The sequence below is a fragment of the Phymastichus coffea genome, unplaced genomic scaffold, assembly GCF_024137745.1.
Source record: "Phymastichus coffea isolate CEN01 unplaced genomic scaffold, Cenicafe_Pcof_1.1 PCOF00031, whole genome shotgun sequence".
NCBI lineage: Eukaryota > Metazoa > Arthropoda > Insecta > Hymenoptera > Eulophidae > Phymastichus > Phymastichus coffea.
The window spans coordinates 277,154-292,500 of record NW_026706842.1 but is presented as its reverse complement, the minus strand read 5'-3'; the positions used below and the strand labels follow the sequence as shown (position 1 = coordinate 292,500).

At 37.6% G+C, this 15,347-nt stretch overlaps 1 protein-coding gene across 2 annotated transcripts in view; it reads left to right on the top strand.

Annotated features, from left to right (window-relative positions):
- Positions 1 to 3,771, top strand: part of LOC131663248 (protein tramtrack, beta isoform-like) — a 39,866-nt gene extending 36,095 nt beyond the window's left edge. For both annotated transcript variants that reach the window (XM_058933539.1, XM_058933540.1), the window contains exons 2-4: positions 1 to 273; positions 359 to 914; positions 1,066 to 3,771. The exon at positions 1 to 273 is cut by the window's left edge and continues 89 nt beyond it. In XM_058933539.1, the coding sequence (XP_058789522.1) occupies positions 1 to 273; positions 359 to 914; positions 1,066 to 1,655 (1,419 nt within the window). In that variant the 3' untranslated portion in view covers positions 1,656 to 3,771. The remainder of the gene's footprint in view (positions 274 to 358; positions 915 to 1,065) is intronic.
- Positions 3,772 to 15,347: the final 11,576 nt, after the last annotated feature.

Genomic DNA, 15,347 nt, shown 5'->3' with positions numbered 1-15,347 from the left:
ATCGCTCAGTTGTTGAAAAGCGAGGCGTTTACCGATGTTACTATCGCCGTCGACGAGGGCAACACCATCAAGTGCCACAAAATGATCTTGGCCGCGTGCTCCTCCTACTTCCAGGACCTCTTCATGAAGAACCCCTGCGAGCACCCCATCGTCATACTGAGCGACGTCAAGTACAGCGAGATTCAAGCGATACTCGACTACATGTACCGGGGCGAGGTTAACGTGGCCCAGGATCAGCTCACCGGTCTGCTCAAGGTTGCCAACTTTTTGAAGGTAAGCGCGCCGGTCCTGCCTGCCACTATCTACGCCGCCTGCCTTCTCGAGACGTCCGTCTGAGCGCGTTCCGTGTCGTTCGCAGGTCAAAGGCTTGGTCGAGGAAAGCGAGCCGACCTGCAAGACAGAGGCGCCCGAGGGATTGTACTCGCCGCTGTCCGAGCTTGCACAGGCGTCCGCGGCAGTAGCAGCGGGCCAAGCCGGTAGCAACCTCCGCAGCGGCTACACCTCGCCGCTTCCGCAGGTCGCGACGCCCTACAGCATACCCTTCATAAAGTCCCCCGGCAACGTAGCGCTGTGGCCGGGCCTGGCCGGACTGCATCAGGTGCCCCAGCATCCGATCTCCGGCCATCAGCCCCCGCCGCGCGGCTCCTCCTTGCTCGGCACTACCTACGAGAGCAGCAACGACGTGCCGCCGCTCAGCCGCAAGAAGCTGTCCAGCTACATGGCCACTCGCGACACCCCGATCCTCAGGAACGTCCTCGGCGGCCAGAGCGAAGGCTTGCCGGATCGACCGGACACCTTCAGCAGCCACAGCAATAGCTCGCTTCCCGATAACGAGAGGAGGAACAGCTCCGACCGGCTGGACCCCCCGACGGCCGACGAAGACGACAAGCCGACGTCTCCTCCCAAGCTCAAAGGTAATGCCGCTCGTTTCTCTATCCGGCTCGCCGGTCCACGGCGGAAACAACGAAGCTGCGCGCGCGCGACGTAATCGTGGACAACGGAGCCGGTTGCTCTCGTTGCTTTCGGACGAACTGTAACGAGCGACCCATTGTTTTGAATGCACAGAACCGAAGCCAGAGTGGAAGCGCTACAAGCAGTACACCGTGCAGCACATACTCGACGCCATGTCGGCGGTTAGCAACGACGAGATGAGCGCGCTGCAGGCGTCCACCAAGTTTGGCATCCCGTCGCGCACGCTCTACGACAAGTTGAAGAAGGCGGGCATACTGCCGAAGCGAATCACGCGTGCGCGGCGCGAGTCGATGCCCGCGAGCAGCGCTCGGTTTCCCTACTCGAGTAGCTTGAACGGAAGCGTGTACGGGCCCGGGACGACCAGCGCCGCCGGCGGCTCTGCCAACAACGCGTCCGAGACCGAGAGCGACCCCGGCACCGGCTACGCCTCGGAGGCCCATCAGGCAACGGGCGCGGTCACGCCGGGCTCGTTGGCCCGGACGCCCTCGAGCCGCGCCAGTCTCGACGAGATGGACGCGCCGACCGGCAACGTCGCGGCCACGCCGAACAGCAACGTGGATGGCGCAGAGGACTTGTCGGTCGGCAGTCGTCGATCCAGCGGTCAGAGCATGATCCTGCCGTCCGTGGCCGCACTCGAGATCAAGCAAGAGGACGAGCCGAGCATGCAGCAAGACCAGTCGTAACGAGTTCCATCGTAGTTCAACAACTTCAACGCCAGCACTAGATGTAGTCGTGGTTGCTGCCGTGGTAGGTAGAACCGGGGAACGAGCGCAACCTCTCAAATCTTGCGCATCCAAGTTTGACGACCAACTCAATGATCGGATTTCAGATTGCCCCTTGCCAAGTTTCTCCGTCCCTCTCTCCTCCCTCCCTCCACTCTCTCGCTCTTTCCTCACTGGCTCTCAATTGGAAAAAGCCTTCTGCTGTGCACGCCGTGCGAGCGCGAAGAGAATGGGCGAGAGAAACTCGAGACCCGCGATCTACCTATTGTCGTTGTAATTGCGATCGAGCGAGACTGTGTGTCCTCTATCTATCTCCGTACCGCTTCTTGACAATCGATTTAACCCATCACCTATCGGCGACGTCGACGATTAGCGTCGACGACGCCGTGGCTGCGGAGAGGCAAATAATTAACACCGGCCTAGACTAAGACACACGCTGCGACAGTGATCGAGAGACTGAGCCTTCTATCGATGATCATCGTGTTGCCAAGAACTCGTTTCGATTCTTATTCTTTTTTTTCTGAAAACTTTTAGAGTTTATATTTATTTGTTTGAGTTTTTATACGAGAAAAGTCTTGCAAAAAGTTTTAAAACTTCGATTATAATTGATTGTTTGTTTGTTTGTTTGTTTGTTTTTTTTTTCTTTTTTTTTTCTTTTTTTGACCCCTCTGAACGCGTGATATCGAATGATACTCTTTTTATTATATTATCAAATGTTTCAACTTTTTTTTAATTTTTTTTAATTTTTTCTTTATTTTTTTATTCATTTTTTTTTTACGGAACGAGTACCCCGACACATGTCGTAGGTGGCGAACTTATTATATACATCAAGTTTATTATTATTATTTTTGATTTTCCAATTTTATTGTGATTCGAGGTTTTAATTTCTGTTCTTTTTGGGCGGTCTTTGCGTGATAGAGGCTCAATTTGAAATATTTATGTCTAAAGGGCGCACAAAATAGTATCGTTTTGCTTTTATTTTTGCACTTGGGTGATACAATAATGCAATTTTCAACATCAATTGTACTTGAGGATTTCGCAAATCAATCGTCAGACGAATATATACGAGATATCACATAATTAAAGCGTTGAAAGGTCGAAATGTCCCCGCGAAGTCTAAATTTATAAATGTTTAATTCATAAATGTTCAAGCTACACTGCTGAAAAAGACTTTCGCCCGTCGACTTTGATTGTTTCAACGTTTCATCTCGTAGCATTTGATATCTTGCTCGCGATCGTTTGCGCAAATCTGTAAATGAAAAGAAATTATTTTCTAAGGTTAAAATCATTCTATTTTTTTAGTTTATAGGTGTCGCCGCCAGCAGGCACTAAACAGTACAAATTATGTAGGAAAGTTTCTGTATAGAAATATCGGAACAAGCTAATCATTTTAATAAATGTTTCCACACGACGTTATGACATTACATTTGACGTTGTGGAAAAATTTAATTCTTGACGCATGAGTAAACATATTATATGTAACAACTTTTCGTATTATTATTTCTCCAATTATTATTAGTATTAATCATAAGCATACTATATTAGCATTAAGAATAGTTTCAATATGAAGGCTTTTTGAATTATCGAATGTTAATTTGTTATAGTGATAATAATATGCCACACATCCTGATATATAGATACGTGCCGATCGAAACATATAAAACGCGGCTCTGGGAAATAGATGCAATAATGCCAGAACGATCGCAAAGAAAGAAAAAAAAAGATAGGCAAAAGGAAAGTTATGTGAATTAATATTAATAAGATAATGCTATGCAACAACGAAACTACCTCTAACAGTGTGAATCGCTGAAATTAGCAAACCTTGGTTACCATTTATTTCAGTAAGACTGACTGACAGGACCTCAATAATATAAGAAATAGCTATAGATAGTCGACGAGACCACTTACTGTTAAGCAAACATATTTCGTGTTTGTTATTTATAGGACTTTATTAGTTTAGAACTTAAGTAACTTTTTGATGGCTGGCTTAGGATCATTAGAATTTTAATTAAAATAGATTGTACTGCGATAGATGCTGAAGACCTTAATATTATATTCAGATTTATTATATATACTTTCAAATAGAAATTCAGAAGCTAAATTAAAATTATTCATAAGCATATAAGCTACTAGGTAAGATTGAATAGTAGAGCGAGAAAAGAATAATAGAATAGAATAATCTTAATGACAGAACATTACCTGCGAATAAATGTTTAGGTATAAGGCGCCCGTACAACGGCTCACCAATGATAAAACGTACGTATTAATGGAAGAGATTTATGCGAGTCCATGCGTTCATTTTTACGCAGCCTCCACGCAAGTGCGGTTACAGCGCTATACATATGTTTGTCTAAACCCATATTACACTTAAAATCTATATATCTATATATATATATATAAACATATATTTATATTTATATTTATATAATAAAATATGTATCAAGTTCGCTACGAATAAGATTGAAGGTCAAGAGAGTGCATGACACACGTTCATTGCGCAACAAAGCTACCTCGAACCTTAGTACAAAAGTCATAAAAATGATGCTATTTCACTGTAAGTCTCCATATCGTTACCATAGCTATATACAAGCAGATTATGTTATATTATAGAAATGTAAAGTTGATGTTGTACCTGCACCGTAATGTGATTCAAGGTTGCTATTTTTTTCGTTATAAACCACGACGTGGAGATACGAACTGTACTTGTTTTTTGCGCTTATTCCGTCAACGACTAAGAATACCAATTAATGTATCAATTAATAACAATAATACTAGTTTAAAAATTTACATAATTTTTTTTTCGTAGCCGTATCTTTATTTATTCAAGATAACGATCGTACGAGCATAAAAAGGAAATTTAACGATTTTGTTTATTCTTTAAACACGAAATTTTAGTTTAAAGATTGCACAGCTTTAGTTGTGAAAAATCGTTCTTGATCTCAAGGGAGAAAATATCATTTGAACTTAATGCTTCCCAATATTGTTAATGTGAACACAAAACAGTGGACAAGAATAGTTAAATGTTTTTATGGCATAGCCATTTGCACTTTAGATTTTAATTAGCGTTTTAAGATATGATTGACGGTATATAGAATCAATTTAATGATTGTAGTAGTTGTTTAGAAAAATTATTGTTAATTGATAAAAAAAAGTTAAGAAAAGGTGAAGACTCCGTGCAAAAATCAAAGGGTGTCTGAAATAACTGTGTGGCCTTTATAAAATTACGCCTATACCCATGTCAGTTTTTTACATTATCACTCAAGTCATCATAAAAAACTTATATGAATACATTATATATATATATATCAGCACAAAAATGTAAATAATAATGAACGATCAGCTGCCTTATTCAACAACCGTTGTATTATTCTTAAGACTGATTTCTTTTATATTAGATATATATGGATAAGCGATATATACGACAGGTGAAAACGCATGTGACTCCAGAAGAAAATACAGTTTTGATAATCAATAACAATAGAGAAAAGGCGAAATTTTTATTTTTATTTCTATTATGTAAATGGAATTATATCATTTGTATATTCGCCAACGATTGATTCTGTCCGCCTAGTCCTACTGAAAACCGTCAGATGAGATCTCAATTTAGATTGCATCTCCGAATTTCTTGTGTTTATGATTCTGAAATTTCATACAATACTTTAGAGCGCCATTCACGTTGAGTGAAATACTCTGATATTTCAGTTATAAACTCACGAAACGATAAAATCTCTAGTGAGATCTCAGTCAGCGGAAATTGTTTTCATGGGCCCAAGGACAATGAGGTTTCTGAAGAGATTTTACAACACTTTTTCAGAAGAGATTTTATAATACATGTCACATTCGCAGATGAGATCCTAACTGTGATATGATCTAATAGTTTTCAGTCGGGAGCCTATTTACAATATATTATCTTGGGTGGTCAAAATCAATCGTCGGCGAAGACTCATGCTAAATAAATTTTAGTCTCGATAATGCGCAATACCGATCAATCATATTATGCAGGTTTGTTATGAAATATATATTATCTATAATCATAATCATTGTTTTTTCAATCTGTTTCTCCTCCTGTTACAATATAATCATGTATAAATAAACGTAAATATTTTTTTTCCAGAAAAATATTTTTGCAAACAGATTTACTTTATTTTACAATAAAACCCAACATTTATCTCTTAAAAATGACAAGAAGTTCTTTAGCAGTATAACTCTATTTATATATATCTATAATAGAGTAATTTTCATACGATGCGTATTATATTATTTAGCACGTTGAAGAACTTTTTTTTAATCTTGATATAAAAGTTATGTCAAAGAGAAAATACAAGTGTATGTACTTTTGAATAATTCTACTTTCTCATTAAAAAAATACCACAGAATTCTTATGGGAAATGGTTTTCGACTAATTTTTTTGAAACTTTTTAAAATGATAGTGCTTAACACGTAGAATAACAAGTCTCCGTAGGCCCAAAGCTCCAAGGATCTCAGTTTAAAAACTACAGTCTGTGAAAGTCGAACTTTTTTATCCATATGCTGTATAGCGTAAGCACAGGAATGATGTTTTCATCGGAGATATGTAGGTATGCGTATGTGTCTAGAGGGGGGGGGGGGTATACTTATTATTTATATCGGTATACTTATTATTTATATAGATGTACACACATACACTCACACGCGCATATAACATTCATTCCGGATATAAACAGTTAGATTGAGGATATACATATATGCATGCATTTTTTTACTAATGCGTTAAGATTAGAGAGAAGATACTTTAGTATTCATGTTGATATTGTGCCAGGGTAGTTTATTCTACGGTCCTTTCGAGGATAGCAGAGTAAAATATCTGGGTTTATTATAAACAGTTAATAGTTGCTGAGATTGCTTTAATATAGATGCAGACCCATCCTGTATGCGATTACACGTTCTTACGCAAACAGCATCTTGGATTTGCAATACGCAAAATGACATCCTCAGATTATCTTTAAAATGCAGAAGTCAAGAGTTTATAAAGAAAAACATTTTTATACCGGAGAACGTACGTAGTTGTAGACATCACTTGAATGAGAGGGTTTCCATCGACCCACTAGAACTTGAATGAGAAATATGGTATTGGAATTGGGTAAAGGAATTGACTACGATAACTTAAATGATAATGATTTTAAATGTTTATCATCAATCAATAAGCAATGGTTTGAAGAACTTTCAATTTTTTGTGAACTAGTAGTACAAAACGGAAAATTGAGATTCATAGGAAAGATATATTGATTTTGCTGTGTAAGATTGAGCTATGACTTTGAAAATTATTTTTGATCAGTTTAGCAGACAAAATGTAAGTTCAGTCATTGATTATGTCGAAACATCGGAACCATATCGTACATTAACTAGTCGAGAAGCTCTTTGCGGTATGGTTCAAAACAACGTGTGGGAAGTACGAATTCAAGCGGACACTTTGCGGTGAGTGTGAGGCAAAATCGTACTTTTCGCACAGTGTGTTGAAGTAGTACATTACGATACAAGTGCGGGAAAGTAGATTCTTGTTTTGTGTGGCGTTTACGCCCGAACGAAGCGAATATCAAAATATAAAATATCAGGCTGCAAATTATAGAATAGCGTAACAGACTATATATATATATATATATATATATATATAACACCACAAAACAGCTAATCGCGTGACTATCATTCAGATAATCAAATCACGAATATACTGGATTCACATTGTCAGATTTACTGTGTCAAGTATCCCAATGAATCCTTATTAAATACCACGTTAGATGCTGCAAATAGAAATGCTCTTTGAGAAAGAGTCTTGGAGTAGAAACAATTATTTACTAACTCATTCATCGAACAAGAAATTGAAGGGATGTATCAACAAGTGTATTCATCTACACCTGAAAGCGTAGTCTTATGATAACTTATTTGCTCTAAATCTTACGTAATATAGAATGAATACATTATATAACACCTCTTGTTTGATCAAAATCGCCTGTTAATTGAGTTATTCACAACTGATCACTTGACTGCTTCCGCTATAAAGATATAGGTAGAAATGTTCGACTTTGACGTGTTTAGGATTATCGTTTTACAAAGTTTCAAAAAAATTAGCCGAAAGCCATTTCCTATAAAAATTCTGCACGTTCCTTCAGTTGAACGTTTCGTTACAGTTGAGGATAACGTAACATGAAAATTTGATTTCAAACGTCAAACCTCAAAATGATTTCGATATTTGACACAATCGAGAAAGTATTATTGATAGTTATACCCAAGTATGCATCATTGTCAAGGAGTACATTAGTGACAATTAACGCTAGCAATAGTGACTAATGAACTGAGTCAAATAACGAAAGCATCCACTCGTTATGATATGTGACTAAGTCGATTAAGCAAATGGCACAATGAGTTAAAATGGAAATTGCGTTCGTGTGTAATGTCCATATGCCATGATTGATTATTAATAAGCAATACTGCACGGTGTCGGTAATTAATAAACCGAAATGGATGAATAGACACAATACACTAGAAATCACTGCATATTAACCGAAGAATGAAATATTACATTAAGAAACCAATACTTCACTTGTGAAAATAACATTGCACGCAAACAAATCAATCATTTAAAGCCCAAATTGAAGCGACGTGCTGTAAGCATCAATTCCATGAATATCTTGTCAAATGATTCACGCACTATTGATATGGATGTGCAAATCAATTTCATATAGGTTTAGCAACAAGATTTTCCGTAGTTTTTTAATCCCTTCGCGCGTCACACTGCGCAGAAATAAAAAAAAGGAAAAAGAAGAAAAAAACACGTGACGACATTTAATCATTCACGTCATTAAAATATCGGCAAGGGAGTTTGATTTGGGCAGAAGAAAAGCTGGTCTCGCTTCCGCGCAGAATCGAAAGAGAAAAGGAAATGATTAAAAAGAAAAAGGAGGACGAGCAAGATCGAATGAATGGGACGTAAGGTCGCGGCGGCGACGGTCATAACGAAGCCGAAAATAAAAGTGTCGCGGAATGGAAAAGAATGGGGTAGAAATTAATGCATGTGCAGCTCGTGGGGGCGTCTCATTAACGCCGATTCTGTCAGGCTGAATAATCGGCCTAACTGCGAGTAACAACGACCTCGTCGAAGCGGTAGGCTTTTGCATGGCTGGATTATATAACGATTTTTCCACTGAATAGGTCGCCCCGCACGGGTGTCCTCAACATTACACATACACACACGTGTGCGCGCGCGCGCACTTGGCTTTCGCTGCAATTTTCTATCTGGTTTTATTCGCGTTTGTGCACGTTTTACGCGAGAAATGTTTGCCAGCAGTGCAAATGCTGTTGGCGGCTTCAAATATATATATACGAACTTGTCCCCCTACTCTAATGAGTTGTTTAACAAACGCTTCATTTTATCGCGCAGCAACTCTCGACGCCGTAATCGACATTACTTCCCTGTACACGTAAAATATTTCAGTTCTCACGACTGCCTTTGTTGCAAATTATCGAATTTATATTTCAGAGTAAACTGTTGCATAATTTTGGTAAATTATTATTATCGCAAACGTATTTATTTAAGTACCTTTACTTTTGAAGAATTGGTGTGTATGTATACTATTACATTTGTTGCTTTATATTTTTTCAATCAATTTTACCACGATTTTATTCGATGTTTATTAGTCAATCCTCTTAAAATGAATTTCAAATATAAAATTACGTTCTACAACGTTTACATCCTTTCAAATTCCGAACATCAAATTTATTTGTAAGCAAATCACATCTCGTCTCTTTAAAAATATATGTTTAAGTATAATATAAAATGTATCTGTTGTTTAAAGATATCATACATATGGGTAATTCTTGGCTATTTCGATTGACTTGTAACCCTTAGGTTACGGATTTTTTTTTAATTTGGCACAATTGTTCTACACATAAAAGTGAGATTTTTCCTAAATTTTGAAGACGATACATTAATTATATCAAAAGTTATTAACAATTAAAGAAAAATGATAAAAAATTTTCAAACGGCTGTATTTTAAAAACTAATAAAGATATCGAAGTCGGATTTTTTTGAAAATACTTATAATGCCTTAAAATTTCGAAATAAGTACAACAATAAACAATAAAAGATTTTTTTCGAAAGTTATTAACTTTTTGTTAAAAAAATTGCTAATATCTCAAAAAGTATATATATTTTTTAAAATTCTTGCTCCTGCGTGTTCCTGAGGATTTTTGCTATCGAAATCAATCATAAAATTCAAGGGCCTGATATATCGGAAGGTGTAGCCCTAATCCTTAGGGTTACAACCTTAGGGTTACAAGTCAATCGAAATAGCCAAGAATTACCCATATGTTTGCATCAGACGTAACATTAAAATCTTCGATTATAGTTTTACTAGCAGAACCTCTGCACTAAGTAAAATAAATATTGGACTTTGTTCTCAACAAATAAATGTTGGAAAAAATCACCAATACATCTAATAGCAAATAGAGTATATTAAAATGAAAAGTTCTGTTAACATGAAAAAAATGAAAATTCCGATCAAAACTTCATCGGGATCGAAATTATTTTTGTTGTTTGCGTAGTTTACACGACAAAATGCCGCTGGCTAGAAAAAAAAATAAAGCGCGAGATAGAGAGAGAGAGAGAATGTGGAAATACACAAACACGCATGAAAAGCTAGGGCTCAAACAAATAAATATTCACCTCGGAAAAAGTTAATCTCCGGCTGGCAATTTTTCTCCCATAGGCTTAGTACACTTTGTAGGTGTGTGTGTGTGTGTGTTTTTAGTTGGACAGAAAACGCGGTGGTTAAACCTCGATATAAAATCCGAACAAATATCATATATAGAGAGCAAAGGAAAAAGCGAAAGGGAAAGAAGAGAGAAAAAAAGAGAGTCACCGCAGGAGGGTAAAGATGAAAAAGGTGTCTTTCTCCACACATGACCCTCCTCCCTGTCCATGCATATAGATAGATTCGCGCGTGTGGAGGTAGCGAAAATCCGAGGAGCACAGACGTGCGCGCGTGAATCCCATATAATCCCCGGCGGTGTCGATCGCTGTGTCGGGAGCTCGACCTGGCGACACACACACACACACACACGTGCATGTATCCATTCGTATCCCTGGGCTCGTGCGGTTTGGCATTTTTTTGCTCGCGCTTTATCGTGCGGCTTTTGGCCTCTTTTGTTTCTGCCCAACGTTCCACTGCAAAATATTCTCACCACTGCAAAGTTACAGTCACGAGTGCTGCGCTGATCACTGATATATATATATATATATATATGTATATAAACATATACACACATATACATTTTTATACGCCTACTGTGCGCTGCTTCTTTTTTTCAATTTTTTTTAACCGGTCCCGATGTTCAATGAAACGCGCTATCTGTCGTAAAATTTTTCGCGAGAGTAAAAGCACTTTTTGTCTGCGTGGATGGTTAGATTGAAATGTACCTTTCGAGAAGTAGCGATAAGGAAGACATGATACTTTTGATGAGTTTTGTTTTTATTGAATGTCTATTATTGATATTGTTTTTTTCATTTTGTCACGTGAATTGATAAATTACTCATCGTAGAACTGAAAAATCATCGTCAAATGTACATTTTCTTAAGAAATATGATTCTTAAAATATTAGTACTTTTATTAATGGATAGCTTTCTCCAAGAAAAAGGACTAAAAATTTGCGTGATTATCCTTTTCGTTCCTAAATAAGAGGTCTTAATAGCGAAAAGGAAACTGCTTAAAACTGAAATTTTTGCAGAGACGCGATATTCTCATTATTCCGTCCTGGCATTTATACTTTATTCTCTGCTGAGCTTTGTATTTGTTTAATGACTTTTATGCATTTTACTGGACTTTCTTTTTCACTATTTCTGTTTAATTCATTCTTGAGTTATCAATAATTCCTACTATTATTAGAATATTTTTCGAAGAAACAATAATAACTAATGCAGATTGTCCGAATGCATACTTATTTTACCTTCACTATATAAAATAGGTGTGCTGTATTCTAAAAACGCAAATTGAAATTTGATATAAAATTGAAATTATAAAATCTGAAGGTATTTTATTTACGGATAGATGCGATTCTCCAAATAATTATTTAACTTTCATTCACGTGGTTGGAATATTATAAATCGAATGGACGATTGATTAATAAATCAAATGTACACACAAACTGAATTTTACTCACAACCGGCTAAATAATATAAATATTCTCTTGTTACAAGAGGATTCCTGAGATGAAATCTATTAATAAGAGAATTTCGTATTACTACATGAGTATTTGTTCAAAATTACTGCCCCCTTCTTATAAGAGTACCATTTTTTTCTCATGTTACGATGACAAATATATAGGGATATGGAACAAGTTACTGACTTTGTTCAAACTGGCACAGGTAGAAGTTACGACGATATACCTACTACTAGAGGAATTCTTTTATTGCAGAAAATATAATTTTGTAACCACAGGATTTTACTTAATATTATCCATCTCATACAAGAGGGCAATTTTTTCAATTTTTTCCGTGCGATTGTCTTCTCACTTGTTTACATCTTCATGTACCCAAGACTCAAAGTACCGACAATGTGAATATTTAACATTATATTTTTCTTGTAGTTTCCAGAAATTAACAAAATTCATTTAGAACCGACATTTTTGCATGGAAAACAAAGTTGTTATCAGTAAATCTACAAATCGCGTTTTATTTAAACATAACAGTAAATGAGATGACACATAAATTACTGATTATATAGAAAATATATTGAGACTGAGGAACTGTACAGAAAGATTTACAAACTTAATTAAACATTGTCAATCAATCTTCTTTCTAAAAAGACGAATTCGAACTAAACTGACTATGTTTTAATTGGAATTCGTAAAATTTTTTTTCTTCATAGAATCAATTATCGTAGCGAGAAATTTTTTGGGCATAGCTCGAGGATTTGGCTTTTAAACTGGCCCATGTTTTTCTTGAAAAACACATTCACCGAATAACAAGATATAATAGTCTCTAAAATGTAATAGAGCGTATAACCAATTGTATATTAATTTATGCAAATAAGCACTTCTACATATTTTAACAATTGAAAATGAACAAATGTGCATCTCGCGTAGTATACGATCGAATACCCCATAAGCAACTATAGATGAAAATTCAAGAACATACTGTGGAAGAGCTTTTCATAGTAAAAAAAAGACGATCTAGCAAAAACTTGGAAAAAGCCGACGTTTTCGTGAGAGGCAACGCTCTGCCCTTAGTAGCTATTTTGTACCTCATACACGTCGAACGCTCTTACAATTTGTGTCATGAAGCTGAAGCTTTTCTTATTAACCCTCAAAGTTTCCCGAAAGCCTTACCAGTGTTTTATTTTTATTAGGTGATAATTCCATTTTTCTGACTTGATTTTTTTAAAAAACGGTGGTTGAATTTCGAGAAGAGTCTGCGAAAGAACATATTTCGTCGTTTAATGAATTTTTTAGATAAATTTTAATACATTTATTTGATTATTTCATTAATACTTTATTAATGAGAGTGGTATATATTCAATTTTCGAGTTGTCAAGTCTATCTCAACTAATAGTTTGATTGTAAACATAAGAAAAATTTGATGCAGTGCAAGCCATTTCATTTTTTCGAGTTCTTAAAATGCTAGTACCGCTTGACTTTTCATGTCAATGCTTGGAATACGCAATCTTAAGTACTCAAACTATAAGGCGCATATCAAACCATATAATTTTTGAAGTTGTGTCACGGTTATTTTTACACAGAAAAAAATGTTGTTGGCCTAAAAGGTATCTTCCTGGAATAAGAGTATTTTCCAATTGTTACTTTTACGAAATGATTTCCTTTAGCAGTGAGTGGGTCCTCATTTTTTATTTGCTCAAAATGAAATTCTTGCACGTACAGGAGAATATTTTTCTAGAATTTGAAAGTTACGTGGAATCACTGATTTCAAAAGATCTCAAAATTTTAAGATTTTCAAGCATCTGCGTGATAATTTTGGCAAAAGCTTATACTCCATATTTGGCGTGCGCTTGTAAATAAAAGTAGCTGAGCGAATTAAAATTAGACTAAACTATTTTATATGATTTCAAGTTGTTTGCTAAGCTTATCAAGTCATGTACTTTGTTAAGGCTTTCTCTAAAGCCTCAAAGAAAATCATCATTTCTCTGGCATTTTAAGGATTAATTTAGTTTGAGATGTACTTTTGGAAGAGATCTTTAGTTACTTCCGTAAGGCTTATGCTAACGAAGAAAATGAGTCCACTCATGAAGATTAGGAAGATATTGTAGAATATTTGGCGTCGAAAATTGCTAAACAAACTTACACGCTTATCGTTAAGGACAGAAAGGCGCTAACGAGGTTAAATTAGTTCCGGAACTTTCGTATTATGGACTTGAATTAGCGATTAAAATTTTGAATCTCTACATAAAGAATCTGAAATTCTTCGTTTAGGAAAATGGTGAATAAAAAAGTTGAAAATTTAACCAACTATCAAGGGAGTTGTACGTATCGAGGTAGTCAATTCGCTCGTAACTTTGAGGAATATTATTGCGCCTGAAAATACTGTCCAAAATCATAGCGGAATAAGCCATCCAAAGATATAGCACTCCTTTGTAAGTGGTCTTTAAACCAAGAGTACTTCTGAACGAAGAGCTTGCCTTCTTGAGTGTTCAATGAAAGCATGAGCTTTCAAACTAGATTATTTGCGGATATTAAAATTTGTTTATTGAAAAATAACAGAAACTTAATGGATTGAGGAAATTCGAAAGGAAAATGTGAGTCTATGAAAGAAAATATGACTGCAGCTTGAGCCTTATTTGGAAACACAGTCTGCGGCTAAAGCTTAGAGCTTGAATCGCAAGCTGAATTCGGTTGAGGAGTTTATTCTCCGCTTTTTTCGAAATTTTATACGCGCGAAAAGCCGCTTCGGGTGAACCGAATCGCGGATCCTTCAAATGCGCGGCGAACGGAACCTAACTGCCTCCGACCGCAAGATTAACGACGTCGAGGCCGAAGGTGCTCTGGAAGCGTTTGTTTTGAAATGCATTGTCTGCGTGTAGGCGAGTTATATCGGTGTTAGCCGAGCGTGCAAAGCGTAAACAGGCCGCCGTGCTTGCGCCTCGCTCGCAGCAAACTGCGCGACGACCGTGCGCTCCTTCTGTGCACTGCACGTTATCTAGACATTGAACACCGAGCGCGCACGCTCGGGTGTTGCGCTTCTTTCCTTTCACTGTAGACGTTCTTCATCGCGGTTTGGCATCGATCGAGAATAATTTCTCCCGGAGGCGACGACGGAACGGCCAGTTGGACGACGAGGCGTCGAAATTTCGTCGACGCCTGGTACCAATTTTGGCAGCAATCAACGAAGCCGAAGACTCGGCGTTTTCTCCCGAAATCCAAAGGCGGAAGAGAGGGGGGTGGCGTCCAGAGCGAGAGCATTTTACCTGGTGGCAGCGATGGCGCGAGAAATTAACAATGCGGCAAGGAATCGTCAAGGAGCGAAACGGGGAGGCAGCGCGCCACGGTATAATATTGAAAAAAGGCATAATGGAAAAAGTCGCATTTTTATGAGGCGTCGCGGCGCTGGTAACGGAGAGCAGCGAGCCCGCTGAATAATGAAAAGCGCTCGGAATTTCCATAGCACTTTCA